General features: G+C 44.3%; 1 protein-coding gene across 1 annotated transcript in view; it reads right to left on the reverse strand.

The window, feature by feature from the left end:
* Positions 1 to 181: 181 nt before the first annotated feature.
* Positions 182 to 17,714, reverse strand: part of kif5c (kinesin family member 5C) — a 25,923-nt gene continuing 8,390 nt past the window's right edge. The window contains exons 4-26 of the mRNA XM_030344191.1: positions 17,134 to 17,238; positions 16,581 to 16,629; positions 16,438 to 16,493; positions 16,104 to 16,191; positions 15,851 to 15,975; positions 14,730 to 14,834; positions 14,062 to 14,210; positions 12,712 to 12,860; positions 11,116 to 11,291; positions 10,522 to 10,590; positions 9,465 to 9,671; positions 9,025 to 9,171; positions 8,190 to 8,378; positions 7,661 to 7,778; positions 7,101 to 7,177; positions 6,888 to 6,997; positions 6,357 to 6,458; positions 6,194 to 6,254; positions 5,839 to 5,910; positions 4,750 to 4,854; positions 4,148 to 4,361; positions 3,601 to 3,817; positions 182 to 2,134 (exon numbers count right to left, since the gene is read on the reverse strand). Of these exons, the coding sequence (XP_030200051.1) occupies positions 3,609 to 3,817; positions 4,148 to 4,361; positions 4,750 to 4,854; positions 5,839 to 5,910; positions 6,194 to 6,254; positions 6,357 to 6,458; positions 6,888 to 6,997; positions 7,101 to 7,177; positions 7,661 to 7,778; positions 8,190 to 8,378; positions 9,025 to 9,171; positions 9,465 to 9,671; positions 10,522 to 10,590; positions 11,116 to 11,291; positions 12,712 to 12,860; positions 14,062 to 14,210; positions 14,730 to 14,834; positions 15,851 to 15,975; positions 16,104 to 16,191; positions 16,438 to 16,493; positions 16,581 to 16,629; positions 17,134 to 17,238 (2,682 nt within the window). The 3' untranslated portion in view covers positions 182 to 2,134; positions 3,601 to 3,608. The remainder of the gene's footprint in view (positions 2,135 to 3,600; positions 3,818 to 4,147; positions 4,362 to 4,749; positions 4,855 to 5,838; positions 5,911 to 6,193; positions 6,255 to 6,356; positions 6,459 to 6,887; positions 6,998 to 7,100; positions 7,178 to 7,660; positions 7,779 to 8,189; positions 8,379 to 9,024; positions 9,172 to 9,464; positions 9,672 to 10,521; positions 10,591 to 11,115; positions 11,292 to 12,711; positions 12,861 to 14,061; positions 14,211 to 14,729; positions 14,835 to 15,850; positions 15,976 to 16,103; positions 16,192 to 16,437; positions 16,494 to 16,580; positions 16,630 to 17,133; positions 17,239 to 17,714) is intronic.

Consider the following 17,714-nt stretch of genomic DNA (forward strand, 5'->3'; position numbering starts at 1 on the left):
AGTTATTGGGGCTATATTTATTTATATGTATTATTTTTTTTTTGTATTATTGTTATTATTATTATTATTATTATTATTATCCCTGATATTATATTTGTTTTTTTTGTAGGGTTAATTTATATCGAGTTAGGTCATACTTCAGGGATCTATCCATGCCAGGACATGAAATTCAACACACAAGTTAGAGGTGAGTGTAACCTTTTATTTTATTTTCAGCATCTTGACGACAGAACATTAATCAACAGGGTCAAAGATCCATGTCATGTCAGTTACACACTGACACCAGCTGCAAAAGAAGAAAAAAATGTCCTTTTTCTGTGGGACACTTGAATTAATACAAAATAGGGTGAATTCTGCAAGTATTACAGTACAAAACCGTTACAGATACATCCAAGAACCCTGTAGAGACATAGATCATGTGTACAATTGTGACAGGATGAAGATCTAACGATGTATCTGAGTGATGACACTGTATCGGTGAACCCTCCCTTCTCGTCCATAACTAACTTTGAGACAAATATAGACCCTTTTTTCCCCTCCAGTCAGCTGTCCTTCTGAGTCGAAAACTCCATGGAGCAAATATTCTCTATAAATATTCTTCTCAAAAAATACCCGGCACGCATGGTGCTTACTTGGGAATCAGACAGCCACGATCACCTTAAATCTGGACAAACAACATCTGTTCCTTCATCCATTTGGCAGAGCAGTCAGTCCTTACACCACAACATGTCAGAATTGGATAATTCATGTTTGAAACAGCACATTGAAAAAACCCTGAACCCATTTGTGTCTGGGTGGTCTTAAAAGTACAGACAGAGTAGAGAGTTTCGATATAAAAGATAAAGATCACGCTTTTTCAATGAATAGATCTAGGTCTGATTGTTTTTGTCTTTTTGGGATCAAACTGATCTCGATGAAATCATGTTTCACAATCAAGTACGACATGATTGTGCATTTGTGCAGTGTGTTTCTAATTCACACATTCTGTTTCTGCATTTCTTTGTGGTTTTGAATCTCTTTTACAAGGCAGATATAACGGATGTTGTTTTTCATTACATCGTATTCAGTTGAGATTTCAGTTATGTATTAACTGAAATCTCGTCAATAACAATACTGCATGAGACACATCATGGCCTTATGAATGACGTCTAAAACCTAACCGACGATATTTACTGGGAAGTTTAGGTTATGGTCTTACATTAATGACTGCGAGCTCAGAAAGGCCAAAATAAAGTTACAAAAGCTTAAAAGATTGGTGATAATACTTATATCCACTTTGATTCACACTCAAGAAACAAACACATATACAATTACAATATGTATTGATCTTCTCCCTTGCAATTACTTTGTATTTGTGTATTGTCTAAATAAATACATAAATACATGTAAACTTTCAATAAATAAAATATATTAAACGATAATATGAATAAAAAACACTGACTGATATATATATCTGTAAAAAAAAATCCCACAAAGAAAATGTACATTCTGTTAAAAGGTGCTACCTTAACAATAAGGCTGTGAAAAAGGAAACATAATAAAAACAAAATACAAAAGGAAATACATACATTTTCAGTGTCTACTGCCTCTAGAGTGGCATATATCCTTAGAAACAGACAACTATATCTGTCTTATTTTTTGCAAAGGAATTGTAAATAATCATACGTAGCTGGTAAAGACAGCTTTAAATGGGCTAATATTTATTGTTAGTTTGTTTCTGTACCGTACCCAAGTTCACTCGACATCAGGACAGACCCAGAGAGATTGAGAGAGGAAACAGAGGGCGGGAGAGAAAGAGAGAGCAAGGGAGGGAGAGATCGAGGAGAGAGAGGGAACAAGGGAGAGAGACAAAGTGGAGAGAGAGGAAACCACAGGGGGCGAGAGACAGAGAAATACAAGGTTCAGGTCAGGCTTATAGACAGGTAAGGAGGAAAGCACTTGTGGGCAGTGGAGAAGGAATGTATTGGGAATGAGGAGTCTGTGGTACCAGTAAAGGCAGATTGGTGAAGGGAGGAGAGTTCCCAGCAGTTGTAAAAATCCTACAAAATAAAACGTTGATAATCCTCTGGTTGAGGAGGAGTATAGGGTCCGTTATGAAGAGTGGATCCGGACATCCAGCAGCTTTGCCTCCAATCTGCAGAAAAAGTATTAAATCTATAATTATCACTCAACATACGTCAGTTAAATAGCATTGTGCATATTCTTTTTGCAGAGGCAAATGTGTCATTTACAATCTGCTCAATACCCCCTTGATGCATGTATACAAATGTGTACATGCTGCCATCTAGTGGTCAACTCAACACATCTCTCAGAGGGCTTGTGGGAATCCCAACTGAACTGTTAGCATTCAAAGTTGTTGAGAAAGTATCGTCCCCAATAGGTTGGTTACTTTGTGTCCCACAGATGTGGCCTTTTGCACCAAAAGGTCCTGCTCTTGTGCTCTTGAGGGGCTGAATATGGATGCGCGGGTCCGAGCCTGGCTTAGCGGGGCACAAACATAAATGGCCACCTACTGAGGCCTTTCCCAAGGCCCCTTCGGGACAGATTGAATCCTGAATGTCTTTGAAACGTAATTAATTATTCTGGATTCTCTGACCGAGGGGGGATTCATCTTAACAAAAGGGCCAATTGAAGGAAAGTGGGCTGACGGCAATTAAATCAATCTGATTAATCCTTTCTGAAGGAGGACAATGAAGAATCACCGCAGAGCTCTCCTCCACTGCCGCCATGACGTTTAAAAACAGGAATGTAAAGAGGGGCAACTCTTATTCAATTTGTCCATGAATCAAGCATTCAAGTCATGTCGGCGCTGTTGCATTAAATCATCAAAAAGAAGGAGGCTAGTGTAAGTGTGGGAACCTGGATTGCAGTGAGTGGTTATTGATCTCCATTCATGTTAAAGTGTCCAGACTTCCTGTCTCAACACTCTCTGTCTCTGCCATACTCTCATCCAAGCGCCCGGTTCCCATGCTTTCTAAAGCAGGATACAGTACCCACTAACCTGTGGTGAGGCCACGTCTTACACTGCTCTGAAACCCAATAGAGGCTTGAAACAATTTATGAATGGCCCCCCCACCCTTGACCTTAGTCCACCTTGGCCCCGCCCACCCTTGACCTTAGTCCACCTTGGCTCCGCCCACCCAGGACCTTAATCCACCCTGGCCCCACCCACCAGGACCTTAGTCCACCCAGGCCCCGCCCACCCAGGACCTTAGTCCACCCTGGCCCCGCCCACCTAGGACCTTAGTCCACCCTGGCCCCGCCCACCTAGGACCTTAGTCCACCCTGGCCCCGCCCACCTAGGACCTTAGTCCACCTTGGCCCCGCCCACCCAGGACCTTAGTCCACCTTGGCTACACCCAACCAGGACCTTAGTCCAACTTGGCCCCGCCCATCCAGGACCTTACGCCACCTTGGCTCCACCCACCCATGTATTTACTCCACCTTTGCTCCATCCAACCAGGTCATTATTCGACTTTAGCTCCACCCACCATAGAAATTCATACCAATTTAGCTCCAACCCCCCCCGAGCCTTGGTCCACCCCTCTGTCTGTTCACCTTGGCTCCACCCCCCTGTCCGTCCACCTTGGCTCCACCCACCTGTGTGTCTACTTGCTGCGGTGCTGTTGGGGGTGAGGGTAGGGCTGCTGAGACTGCGCTCGGTGCTGACTGGGATGATGGTGACGGGGGCTGGAGACCCCTCGGCTAGCACTGCTGCTGCCGCTAGCGCCGCTGCCACGGATGGAGGGGGAGGAAGAGGAGGAGGAGGAGGAGGAAGGCTGTGGTTGGTGGTGATGGCCGGCACGGATAGGTTTGGCTGTGGAGGAGAGGAGAGGGAAACACATTACGGAGGCTGTAATGAGGCAACTTAACACACAAGGCCGGGAGTGCATGGCCATTCACTTTTAGAAAATATAATTTATTTAGGACATTTAATCTACTATTGACTTCTACTGGTTTAATAAAATACCTTTTGTAATTTTTTGATAAACATTAAATTATAATTAAGTATAAGTACATAATACTTTGACAACAATCAAGGTTATGGTCGTAGGACCGGGCCTTTTTGAGATAGCTGGCTCTATGAACCAAGTAGCCATGACGACAATGCTGACCCCCCCCCTCCCCTCCTCCCCCGTTGTCCCACCTATCTGGGAGTGCCCTCTCCTGGCCACGTTCTTGGAGCGCAGCGCCTCCTTGATGCGGTCCACCTCCTGCTGGTAGCGCTTGCGGTCCTTCATGGCGCCCTCCTTGGCGGCCCTCAGGACCCCCTCCAGGGCCTTGACCCGCTCCGCCGTGGCCCGCAGACGCTTCTCCAGCTTGGGCAGCTCGCAGCGCAGATCTGCGTTATCCCGGACCAGCTGGAGCACCGAGGCCGAGTTGGAAGGAGGTGTTGGTGGTGGTGGTGGTGGTGGTGATGATTTGCATGTTAAAGTGGAAGCAGGTGTGTGCAGTATAAGAGTGGATGTGATATGTAGTGGAAACATGCGTAACATCATTTGTGTATAGTTAGTTTGTCTATATCTAAGTTTTGTGCTTATGTATGTGTATGTTTATGTGTGTGTGTAGGTGTCTTCGTCTGTCTCTCTGTCTGTGTATGTATGTGTATGTGTGTGTATTCGTGTGCATGTGCAAAGATTTGTGCGTGTGTGTTTGCACACGCGTGATTGTGCGCCCGTGTTTGTGTGTGTGTGTGTGTGTGTGTGGGTGTGTGTGTCTGTGTGAGAGATCTGGTCCATCTTATCCTACCTGTTTGTGGACCTTAGTGAGCTGTTCCAGATTGTTCTCCAAGAAGACAATCCTCTGTTTCTGAGCCAGACTTCCTCCCGCCTCATCACTGTCATTATCTGCACTCTGATTGGACAGGAACGAGGAAGCACAATAGATGAAACAGATGGGAATGCGGTTATACAACGCCTCAATCAAAACCAGATAATTAGATGGTCGGTAAACACATGAACCTGTTCTTTGTAACTTCTTCCCTGCAGCCATCAGATATGTTCAAAGTAAGATTTGTTGATGTGGATTGAGTCTTCTCTGGATGCATTTAATTAATTAGGCATTTGAACTAATCTTGTTTATTAAAGTGATGGCTGTGTTGAGTTAATTTGCAGGAAATGTCTGAAATGCCTTCCTCTCTCTACTTCTCACTTGGTATGTGTTCCAAGATACTCAGGACACTTAATATGGATTAACTAGTCAAATTCAATACGTGCTTTCTCCAGATCGACACAAAGGCCTCGTTGTGAACTTGAAGGGTATACTAGAAATAATATAACGCCACTTAAGCTTGGATTCATACATTTGACATTGAGACTAAGCATCTGCATGGTGCTCAATAAGACATACTGCACAACCAGCAGCAACAGTTTTTGGTTTTCTCGGGACATCCACAACAGAGCTGGTTTGACTATGGAAATATTGAATGCTTCATACTTTTGTGTGTGTGTGTGTGTGTGTGTGTGTGTGTGTGTGTGTGTGTGTGTGTGTGTGTGTGTGTGTGTGTGTGTGTGTGTGTGTGTTCGTGTGTGTGTGTGTGTGTGTGTGTGTGTGTGTGTGTGTGTGTGTGTGTGTGTGTGTGTGTGTACATAGGAGTGTGTGTTTCTACGCCTACTGTGTTGTACTATAATTTCAAGTTTGTATCCTACAAAATGTATTTTGGAGAGTACAAACAAGAAAGAAGAAATATGTAATGTATTTGTATTATTGCAACACTGCAGTCTTGACATATGTTTGTTAAGCATGTCTGTTATCTGTTATCATGTTATAAGGGGTCTAGCCTGCACAGTGGGTAAGGTTTAGGTTGTAGGTTTACAGTACAGTCCAGTCGATACTTACATTCTTCACTCGCAGGCCCATGTCATCAATGAACAGCTGGCGGAGATTGAGAAGTGTCTGCAGCTCCTTGGTCTAACAAGGTGTTTGGTCAAAACATGTTGGAGTTATTAGCAGGAGTTCTCCAAGCCAATATGAATAAATAGGCTTTGGCATAACAAAAACATTTAAGCTCTCTTCTATAACCAATTTTAGCTCTCTTCTACAGGCAGTAAATAATATAAATTTATATTTGTGCCATTTTATACATTTTGCAGGGTTTCATGTGAGCAATTTCAGATATCCAAGCTCTTCGTCCAAAGTGTGGTGCACAGATTGATCAATAACATTGACATTAACACGTCATGTGATAACATACCACTGTCTCCTCCAGACCCTTCAGGTCATCTTTCGCTTGCTCTCTCTTCTCATTGGTGAACCTGAGCGGGAAAAGGTGCACAAGTGCAGTGTTACCACGGTCAAATCAGAGCGGCCTGAACGGTCACAGGGATGTTGAGTCGAGCCTGCGATGAGACGCTTACATGAGCTTCTGGAGCCTCCTCTCCTTCTCCTGTTCCTCTGCCTTCAGCTTGTCGTAGTCGGCGTGCATCTTCTCCTGCTCCAGCTGCAGGCCCTGGTTCAGACTGGGGCAAAGGGGAACACCCATCAAACATCACTTCAGACAGCGTCTCATAAGAGTTTAATTCATCAAGTCAATTCAAGTCATTCTAGTCATCAATAAACATGTAAATAACAGGTTTATACGGAATAATCTCACGCACCTGCTAAAGTGTGTTGTCTTGTTTTTTCATTTCTGTATTCATGAATAGGTTCTGATCGTATATACAGTAGCCCAACCAATCTCATGTATGCGACTCGTGCCTATATTACAGAACTCTTTCCTGTGCATGTTGTATGTTACTGAAGAGAGCGTTATGTGGCACTGATTCAGAAAGTCCACCTCCATCACCGGGTAAAGATAACCACACATCTATTTGGTAGGGTTAATGGACGTTTCTCCCAGCAGCTCTCATCTAAAGAACAGTGAAACCGCGAGTGTTGCGTTCACTCACTCTCGGAGTTCGTCCAGACTCCTCTTGTTGTGCTCTATCTCGTCACGGAGCCGGGAGAGCTGCTTCTGGTGGACCTCTCTGTGGTTCTCCATCTGCTCCTCCAGGGTTCTCTGTGGGAGCCATGTGAGTGATGTGAACGAGCCCTGAGGTTCTGGGAACGCAGAGGTAGAAGTGATAGTCGAAGAAGATAAAGGAAATTAAAAGAATGAATACCTTGATCTCCACGGCGTCTTGTAGTATGGCCATGTGCTCCTTCTCCTTGTCAATCACGTCCACCTCTTGTACTTTCCCTGAGGACAAAAAGACGATCCCTTCACTATGTATGTTCTCAAGTCATTTTGACCAAAAAAATATACAGACTTTGCCTTTACCGATGAGCATTGCTTTATACTGCTCATTATTTCTCCTGATATTTCTGAGGCTGTTTCCTGAGTGGTTTTGTTACCTTTTGCCTTTTTTTTACAAAGCATCTTCCATTTGGAACGAGCTCCTCGATCCTGGAAGTTGTGTGCTTTTGTTTCACTGAGAGAATTTATTAATCTCATCTCCCTTCCAACAGAATTCTCCTGCATTGACTGTAATTGATAATGTTTTTATATACAGATGGATGCTACATATTTTGTTTTACTTTACTTTATTGTATTATTTACTTTATTTATTTATTTTTAGCCGATCTATTAACCTTCACTGTACCCTCGGCACTATTGCAAAGGATGGATTTTCCGAGGATAAATAAACAAAACATATTTGGTAGTTTGGTGCCTAAGGCCAACCTTGAGCCTTAAGTTTGGCCAGTTCCTCCATCAGCCCATCCTGGCTCTCCTCCAGCTGCCTCTTCTTCTGCTCCACGTTCTGCATGTAGTCCGTCAGGGACTTGATCTTTGCCTGGTGCTGTTGGAGGGCAGAACCATAAACCCAGAACCTTCGTCTCACTTGTTACTGAATATTAAATCACAGTTACAGTCTCAAAGGGCTCACAGGACACATTGAACGACCCCCCGACTTCACCCTACGCCTTCTAAAGGGCAAGGAAATACTCTGAATCTGAAGAAAGAAACCAGGGAATGATAGCATAAACAAGTAAGTAAGAAGTTATGAGGAATGAGTTCAAGATGAATCCGATATGTGAGCAGTGTCTGTTTATCTGGGACACTAAAGGAGTGATATTCCTGCCACCTTGCTAGGTGCAATGGGTAAGTGGTGGCTACTCGTGAGTATGCTGGTAACTACCTGTCACCTAACTGTCAACTAACATCAAGAAGGCTCCTTCTCCTCCACCTTTTGTGTCTCCGCGCTGGTTACCTGGGAGATGAGCAGCTGGCAGGAGGCCAGCTCCTTGTCGTTGGCCTGCGCCTTGCGGGAGGTGTCCGACAAGGTGCTCTCCAGCTGCTTGCTGCGCTTCACCAGGGACTTCACCTCAGACTTCATCTTGCTGACATACAGGCGGGCCATAGTGAACTCCTCCTCCAGGACGCCGCTCGACTCGGTCATCTGAGCGCAGAGAGACCAAGGGAAGAGGTGAGCAGAGGCTCTGAGATATAAGGAGGTCCACCAGGGGGCGATACTGACATGCCCAGTGCAACCTAAAGTGACTAAATCACAGCCCTGGCACATGGTTCATATGGTCATTTAGCATCCTAGTCATGCCTCTCCACAAGAGTGTGCAAACCGCCCGTCCGAAGCAACATTATGGCGAGAAGGCGACTAAATATATGTCATGGCCGTGAATGGACTGCAAATAGGAGTTTTGCTTAAAATACCCTAAGGGCAGGAGATATATGGGGCACCTATGTGCACCTCAAGAAGGGTGAATCACAGCGCATCATGGTGATATCAAAGTCATACATTTCCCTTAATGACTTTGATATCACTGCAGGTTTAAATAAGGGTCACTCCCAGCTTTGATACAACTGTATGTTTACATAAGGGTGTCTAACAACTTTGATACAACTGTTGATTTATATAAGGGTCCCTTCCAGCTTTGTTACAACATTATGTATATATAAGGGACCCTTCCAGCTTTGAAACAACTGTATGTATGTATAGGGGCCCTCCCAGCTTTGATACCACTGTATGTACTGTATATATAGGGGCCTTCCCAGCTTTGATACCACTGTATGTCTATGTAAAGGCTTACAGCTTTGAGGTCGCTGGTGCCCAGGACGCTGCCTATGTCGCTGAGGTCTCTGAGCAGCAGGTTGAGGATCTCAGCAGATCTCTTTTTGTGGTGACTGCTCATCTCCTGCAGTGTGGTCAGATCCCTCTGCACGCCCTGCAGGTCGTTCTGAAACACACACACACACACACACACACACAGTTGGCAACGTCATCAAAACACAGCACGTTTCCCATGTAATATGTGTCACAGATGATATTTATTGCAGTACATTTATTGGCCACATGGGGGGGCTGCAAGGACAAAACAGACAAACAATTGAGTCTAGAGAGCTGCTCCTCCTTTAGGATGTGAAATGATGTACAGAGGAACGTTCCACTTCTAGTCATTTTCATTTTATGCACTGACATTAGATGTCCTTTCTGTGATGGGACACACGTCCCATCGGTGAGGGGGCTCACCGTCTTCTGGCTGAGCTCCTCGTTGAGCTGCACCGCGTTGCGGTTCATGTTCTCCACCGACTGGCTCTTGTGGTCGTAGTTGACAGCCAGCTCCTCCAGGGCCTGCAGCACCTCTTTGACCTCCTCCTTGGCCGAGTCGTTCTCCCTCTGCAGGCGCGACAGCTCCTCCTGCAGGCGCTGGTAGTCACGGCGCGAGGAGGCCAGCATCTGGACATAGGGAAGGATGGAAGGAGGGATGGATGGATGTGTGGATGTTTGGATGGATGGATTTGTGGATGTGTGGAGGGAGGGATGGATGGATGTGAGGGTGGATGGATGTGTGGATGGATGTGGAGGGATGGATTAATGTGCAGATAGATGGTTGGATGGATGTGTGGATAGGTGGACGATTGGATAATGGGATTATGATGTTGGTCAGAAAACTGAATTAATTGATGGCAGCAAAGGAAATGGATGCGTGGTTGGCTAAAATATCCATCGGAATCCCCATCGATCCGACGGCTCTCCAGGGATGTCCTGACATTATAAAGGAGCACTTACCTACAAAAGACTAAATTATAGAGCGACTGTTGTCTCTTCTGACAGGTAAACCATTTTTCAAAAGCTACCTGCTCTTTAGAGGCACTTGAAATACTGCCGCAGTGTTGCTATGGAGACGGCCAGAGTCGGCCGCCGCACCCACGCAAACACTTTCTAGAAAATTGCGTTCAAGCCGTTATTGTGATGCAGGGCCGTGGGTAGGTGGGGGAAGTACGATAGGGTTATAATAGAGAAAAATGAACTAAACACGTTCAAATTACGAACGTTGCCTGCCACAAGATGGTGCTAGAATACAAAGGTATTTAATCTAGTTTACATTATGTTCAACGTGCTATTTGGGCGTTTACATTTTGATTAGCCCGTCGCTAATGGAACAGTACTGCGCTACAGTGTATAGATAAAATCAAGCTTCCGTAAAAGGGGATCCATGTAATTTGACCACGCAAGGTGGCGTTGAACACTGTAGGCCAGCATGGTTCGAGTGGAGGAGAGGATACTATTTATGAGCAGGCCTTACCTCATCTTGATCGATCATCTGCTCTGAGAGCTTCTCAGACATCTGACTGTGTTGGTTGATCTCATCATCCTGAATATAGACAAGACACAGTGAGTCAGCATTATCACCGCCTGCTACGGGATGCCCGCATGCTTATTTACAAATAATGATTTTAGAAGACCACTGTTAACTAGGGCCCCGATAGATAACGCAAATGTAACATATACACGAGTTTACAATTATTCTTACTGGTTCATTATTAATTTATTGACTCATTTGCCTCTGTGCATATCAATTGGAAGGCCTTGAATATTATCGATTATCTTAATCTTTGACTACCTCTTTGTTTTCATTTATGAAATACCAAGTTCAAGAGAACCCACCAATATTGTCATATTTTATTGCATCTAATACGATATCATTTGATTTACATAGCTGGCAAACAAGCATTTCAACTAATTTACTTTACCCCTGAAGACTTTATATGTGTGTATATTTTGTATATATACACCTTTAGTATATTTTGTACACCGTGTTGCCTCTGGCTGGGGTTTGGACGCCTTTAAGCGACTCTTTGCCCCTCGGCGATGTCTGTGTTTCTGTGTGTGAGCCCACCTTGTCGTCCAGCTGCTGGTAGAGCTCCGTGATGAGGTTCTCATACTGGGTCTTCTCCTCGTCCGCCAGGGGGGCGGTAGGTGGGGCCAGCGTCTCAATAGTGGGTGTGGCCTCGCTGCCAGCGCCACGCTTGCTCTCCTTGTTGCTCAGCTGCTCCTCCACCGGAACGGCCTCACCTGAGAGAGAGAGAGAGAGTGAGAGAGAGAGTGAGAGAGAGAGAGAGAGAGAGAGAGAGAGAGAGAGAGAGAGAGAGAGAGAGAGAGAGAGAGAGAGAGAGAGAGAGAGAGAGAGAGAGAGAGAGAGACAGAGATAAAGAGAGAGAGAGAGAGAGAGAGAGAGAGAGAGAGAGAGAGAGAGAGAGAGAGAGAGAGAGAGAGAGAGAGAGAGAGAGAGAGAGAGAGAGAGAGACAGAGACAGAGACAGAGATAAAGAGAGAGAGAGAGATACATAGAGGGAAATTATATTAACAACAATAAATCAGTCAGATTATGAAGATACATAGATAGAGAATGAGAGAGAGCAAATGAGAGAGAGAGAGATAGAGAGAGAAAGAAAGATACATAGAGAGATAAATAATGCTAACAACAATCAAAAATGTGTGTGGTCTGTACAGTAAGTGAATGTATCTATCAGGATCTGTAGAGTCAACAGAGACTCTAGGAAGCAGCTACAAGGCATATCCAGCCATCCTGCTGAGATGGTAACCATAGCGATAGACATTCTGCCAGCCTCCTCTTTGCTGAGGGACACATTCTGCTGTGACAAAGTCCCACTCTTTTGCTGCCATTTTTTACGCCATTTTGTCTCTTGTTGCCTATCATATTCAATATTGTGACATTCATTTATCTTACACAATGCGAGGAGGAAAAATACAGCCATATCCCCAAAAAGGTTAAATATTCATCAAACCCACAACACAACACTAACTCGATTGTTACATTGAACAACTGCCTGTAAATGTCTGTTCCTCTTATTATGTCTGTTTTCTGTTTCTTATAATGTCCCTTTATTGAGCACAACAAGATAAGATAAAAAATAATGATGCACTAGGCATGGGTGCAGCTCAGAAGACTGTACCGCTCTAACATGCTTATTAGGATTCTGCCCAGACACAACCCCACTAGGAACCCAAGTCACGTCCGATCAAAACATGCTTCTAGGCTCTCTGTCTTGTTGCTGTAAGCCTAAGCTGTCTTTGTTTGTCTCTCTCTCTCTCTCTCTCTCTCTCTCTCTCTCTCTCTCTCTCTCTCTCTCTCTCTCTCTCTCTCTCTCTCTCTCTCTCTCTCTCTCTCTCTCTCTCTCTCTCTCTCTCTCTCTCTCTCTCTCTGTCTGAATTTACTCATACAGAGTTGGCTTCTGATGTTTTGTGTATGATTAATTCATGAATTAATTAAAAATTGAAAAACAAACTGGCACACTAACCCTGTCGCTTACCTGTTCACCCCCTCTCTCAGCCCCTCACTCACTCATTCCTTTTGTGCTTGCTCCCTCTCTTCGATCGCCTCCCGTTAGTCTCATGTTTCCCCTTTCGCCACCACACACTACTGCCAGTCATGCTGACCTCCCTCCTCCTCCCTCCTCCTCCCTCCGCCGTACCTTTCCTCCAGCGCTTCAGCTCATTCTCCAGCTTCTGGATCATGATCTTCAGACTCCGGGTCTTGTCCTTCTCCTTCTCGTACTTCTTCTTCCACTCCTCGGCGGTGAGCTCCAGGTTCACCGACACAGTGTTCTTGATGGTCTTTGCCCTGAGAGAGAGGAGTTCCTGAGGGGTTAGGGTTCAGCGGCAGCACTTCCTTCAGCTCAGGTGGACCGTGGGATGGTGGAAGGGCGGAGGGCTGGGTCAATGTGTTTTACAGGGAGAGGGGACAGTGGTGCTGCCCTGCATTGTGTGACACGCGTTGTTATCCCGAAAGCACACAGAGTCTGAATATAGCGCCATGGATTCTTATTGAGTGGCTTCGGGCTGGACTGAAGTCTATTTTGGAAAATGTGAAAACCTTTTTTTGTCCTGAACCTTCTGCGAATTTCAAAGTGTCTACAAAGTTATAAATAATAATAGGGCTCATATAGGTCATTGTCATTATTTTTGCTATTATCTCAACAGGTTTAATTTGTATTATAAACATAATTATCAGGGTCTTACAAGGAATAAAAAAGACAAAAAATGTAATTAAAATAAAAGCTAACCCTAACCATATTATATCAAAGTAAGGTACATTGGCACACGAATAGGCTGGTTATCGTATTCATGGATATTTTTCTCTACAACCAAGCCTCAAACAGAACACCAGCAGACTGATGACTGTCCCTCTGCTGACACCGTCCTGTGAAGGTCACGGCGGTGTCAACCGGTTATTATGGCCTCTTAATGTCTGTCTGCTCTGCCCAATCTACCAGGGGATGGCTCACATTGCAGCAACACACTTATAAATCACAGCAGAACCCTTCCATCTTACGCACATCATTAAATGGACCTGCCACTGCACACACAATATGGAAAGACTGTCTCACTAAGCCGTGTGTGACTGACTGATAATACAGTAAAATATGTAATGGGAGCGATCTCGCTTTTTCATTTGCGCTGATGATTCACAGAATAGAAAGATTAATCGAAAGCAATTTAGAAATTGTTTCTCGAGCGCGTACAAAAATATTAGGATTGATTTAGGGGGGGATGCAGGCGATACCTCCCCTCAATATTTTTAACATGTCCATTTGTTCTCCCAATAAAAACAGGAAAGAAGCAGAGGACTTTTACTTTGAAAAACATTTGACGGAGCCATTGTTCTTTTCTTCATAAATTGATTTAAAAGAAGTGGTTCAGAGAGATTCCCCAGAATGCCAGAAATTAAGACTTTGACACCCAAAATATGGTGTGGTGAGGGGTTGACCTTTACTGCGTGAAATGCATGGATGTTGGGTCTAAGAGAGTGGTGGCGCGCCCACCTCTGTCCGAACATGAGGGTGGACTTGGTCTCGGCCTCGTTGTAGATGGACGGCGAGCAGCAGATGACGATGGTGGTGCGACAGTTCCCGCCCAGAGAGTCCTGCAGGATGCGGGTCATCTTGCTGTCTCTGTACGGAACATGGGTTTTCTGCAGATCACAAATGGGACACATGAAAAACCCGTGTGAGCGAAGTTCTCTATGATTTCATAAGCTGCTCAAGTTTGTGTGTCTAAGACAACCAAGACACCAATTATTTTTCATGCATTATCATGTATCATGCATGTTTTCCCCCCTCTATCCATGGTTATTGTTGGACAATGTACCAATCTAAACAATTTGAAATTCATTACTTTTATTTGTAAATATATAAAAGGCAATACAGGATCAGTCTCAAAACAATGGATTCCTCCTAGGAAGGTCTGACTTCCTGTCTTCTTGCAGTCTATATTGAGCGTTGGTAAAATTATATCGCTATTATATACCGACCTCTTCCTGAGCGAGAGCACAGTGATGCCTTCAGGCAAGTGATACCCCTCCCTTGGGCAAATAACCTCTTTCCTCACCAGAGTAAACAATGACAGACTGACAGACTGACAGACAGACAGACAGACAGACAGACAGACAGACAGACAGACAAACGGAGGGACAGACAGGGAGACAACTCACGGTTCCCTCGGCCAGAGCAGAGATGACGTTCCCCAGGGCCGACAGAGACTTATTGATATTCTTGGCTTCGTCCAGTACGGATCCCTCAGCGCCCGTCTTACTGACCTGGAAAACAGAGCCAGGGACACACGCCCAAAAGGTGTCAAACCCTGTGAGAGTACCTGCACAACAGGATTATTAATACCACGGTGTGATAGTTGGTGTGGCGTGCTGTGTTAGAACTAGGTCAGAGGAAGTGACTGGAAGGTGGAAGTGACTGGAAGGTGCAAAATGACTGTGGCTATGCTACATTATGTAGAAGCAAAGCAACATGATCAATAAGACACATAGTGCCTCTTCCCGTCCGTCATGCCATTGGTCTGCAAGTACTTTGCAGTGACTACACGCTGTGCACAACAATTAGTAGGCCTACATATGTTTGCATAGCCATAAGCATTGTATTATAGGCCTACCGGCTAGACTATCTTGTTTGAATGAGCTTTGTGTGCCTGGGCTGAAAAGGATTGAAGATTCATTTCTGGGTTATGTTATATATTTAATAAACGGATACATAAAGTGATAAATTACAAAACAGTGTCTTCTATTTCCTACCTTTACTATTCCGTAAACATGTATGTAGCAGCCTTTTGAATCGTTGGTAACTATCCTTGGAACTTGTTTTGGCCTGGTAGCTGTACTAGGATAGGCTCCAGTCTTGAGCTGAAGGCTAGCTGAGACTACAATCTGGGGCTGTTAGGCCAAACTGTAGCTGGGGGCTAGTAGCTAAGCCAGGCTATAGTCTGGGCTGGTAAGGAGGTTCGGATTTAGTCTTGATAGCTAGGTAAGATTCTAGTCTGAGGTGGTAGCTAGGCTAGGCCCTAGCCTGGAGCTGTTAGCTGTTGTAGACCTTAGTACGGGAGTGGTAGCTGTGCTAGGCTTTAGTGGGGGGCTAGTAGCTTGGCTGAGCTCTAGAAACAACCAAACTAATGTCTATAAACATACTTGACATGTTACATGCGAGGCATGGATGGCAATACGATATGACTTATTGATGCTGGGCTAGGTACCTTGATCACTTATTTAGCAGTACAACTCCTCCATCATCATATAAGGACATATGGGAGAGCACGTGGGAGGAGTACCTTCTCGCTTCCGGCCAGGTCCACCAGGTAGAGCTTCCCCGACAGCTTGGTCTCCGTCTCCACGTTCTCCTGCTTAATGTTGATCAGGAAGATGCTGTGACTCCGGGAGCTGTGTTCGTTCATGTCTGGCAACCAGAGACAAGATTAAGCACTTAATACCTTTCATATTGTCGCCAGTGTCCCCCTGAAGTACTGATCTAGTAACAATCTGATATTGAGTACAGCATGTTTAGAAAAATGGCAGCCGGCTCACTTGTGACGGCCACATGGCGGTTTGCCTTGCCATCGTCGATGACGTCCATCACCTCCTCCGGGCTGGACACAAAACGCTCCGTACAGCCCTTTGAACAGACAGACAGACAGACAGACAGACAGACAGACAGAGAGACAGAAAGACAGACAGACAGACAGACAGACAGACAGACAGACAGACAGACAGACAGACAGACAGACAGAGAGAGAGAGAGAGGTGGTTTCTTTAAGGGTTTTTATGTATTTATATATCTATATATATATATGTATAGATATATATATATAGATATATATATGTATATTAATATTGAGAGAAATACAGATTACAGCCTCACCTTGACAAACGGAACTCTGTTCTTGTCTTCATGAACAGCAAGGTTGGTTTTTGACACTTGGGAAACAAACAAACAGCTGTAAACTCATGGGTTTAGTCTAAACATGTTATATTATGATACTAGCCAGCGTGCTAACCACTTACCATCAAGCAAATCTCTGATTTTATCCATGTAGATTTCAAAATAAGAGACCTGCATCCAGAAGAAATAAGTTCATTATTTATAAATATGAAGTTAAACAGGCACAATGGTAATGGACGGAGTAAGAAAAAGATAGGGTGTAATATTTTATTATTTGATAAAATGGTGAACTATGCTTGTTCATGCACTCAAACACTTCCTGGCACACACACACACACACACACACACACACACACACACACACACACACACACACACACACACACACACACACACACACACACACACACACACACACACACACACACACACACACACACACACATACATGGCAGTTGGATGAACTGTTCACCATATGGCACATGTCCTTCGCCATATTGGAAATGGCATCGTAGCAAAAAGCCTTAGTGTTTACTCCAGGCTTGTTTGGATTTTAATTTATTCAAGCGTTCAGTGAGGCCGATGAACAATAAACAGTGTGACGGTGTGAAAAGCTTTCAGGAAATCAACAAGGCCAACCCAAGCGGCACCCTGGGTAGGCTGTGTGTGTTTTACCTTGATGTGGAACTCCAGGTTCTCATCCATGGAGTAGATGTGGTCGAATATGTCCGTGGCAATTCGCGGGATGATGCCCATCCCGTGGTGGTCGTGGAGCTTACCCTGGGGAGAGATACAAGGGTAAAGTAATTCGACCACATGCTAAAGTTTTGCCTCCTACACACACCTTTACCTACATGTGCAACAGATTTGTACTCTTATTTCACTAGTTTGTTTGTAAAGCACCATGAGATGTTTGCATTTGAAATGTGCAATGTAAATAATGTTTCCTTTTAGTATTTCCTTGAAAAAAAATGTGGACCAAAAACAATGATGGACATTAGAACAAAAATAAATAAATTAAATGAAAGGACACTTGTTGTTTCTAAACCGGTTTTACTTTGAAAATAGTGGCTAAATCTTTACGACATGGCACAAGGATATTTTTCCTGTTATGTCCATATATAGGTAAACAAGTATTTTATTTATTATCACTTCTGAAAATTGTGTATAGTTTGGTGGTGTGTGTGGGGACATTATTAACTCAGCTATCTGCTATCCAATTCCAAGCTCCAGGCCCAGGGGAGCTTCCTCCTGGC

Source organism: Gadus morhua, chromosome 20 (genome assembly GCF_902167405.1).
Source record: "Gadus morhua chromosome 20, gadMor3.0, whole genome shotgun sequence".
NCBI lineage: Eukaryota > Metazoa > Chordata > Actinopteri > Gadiformes > Gadidae > Gadus > Gadus morhua.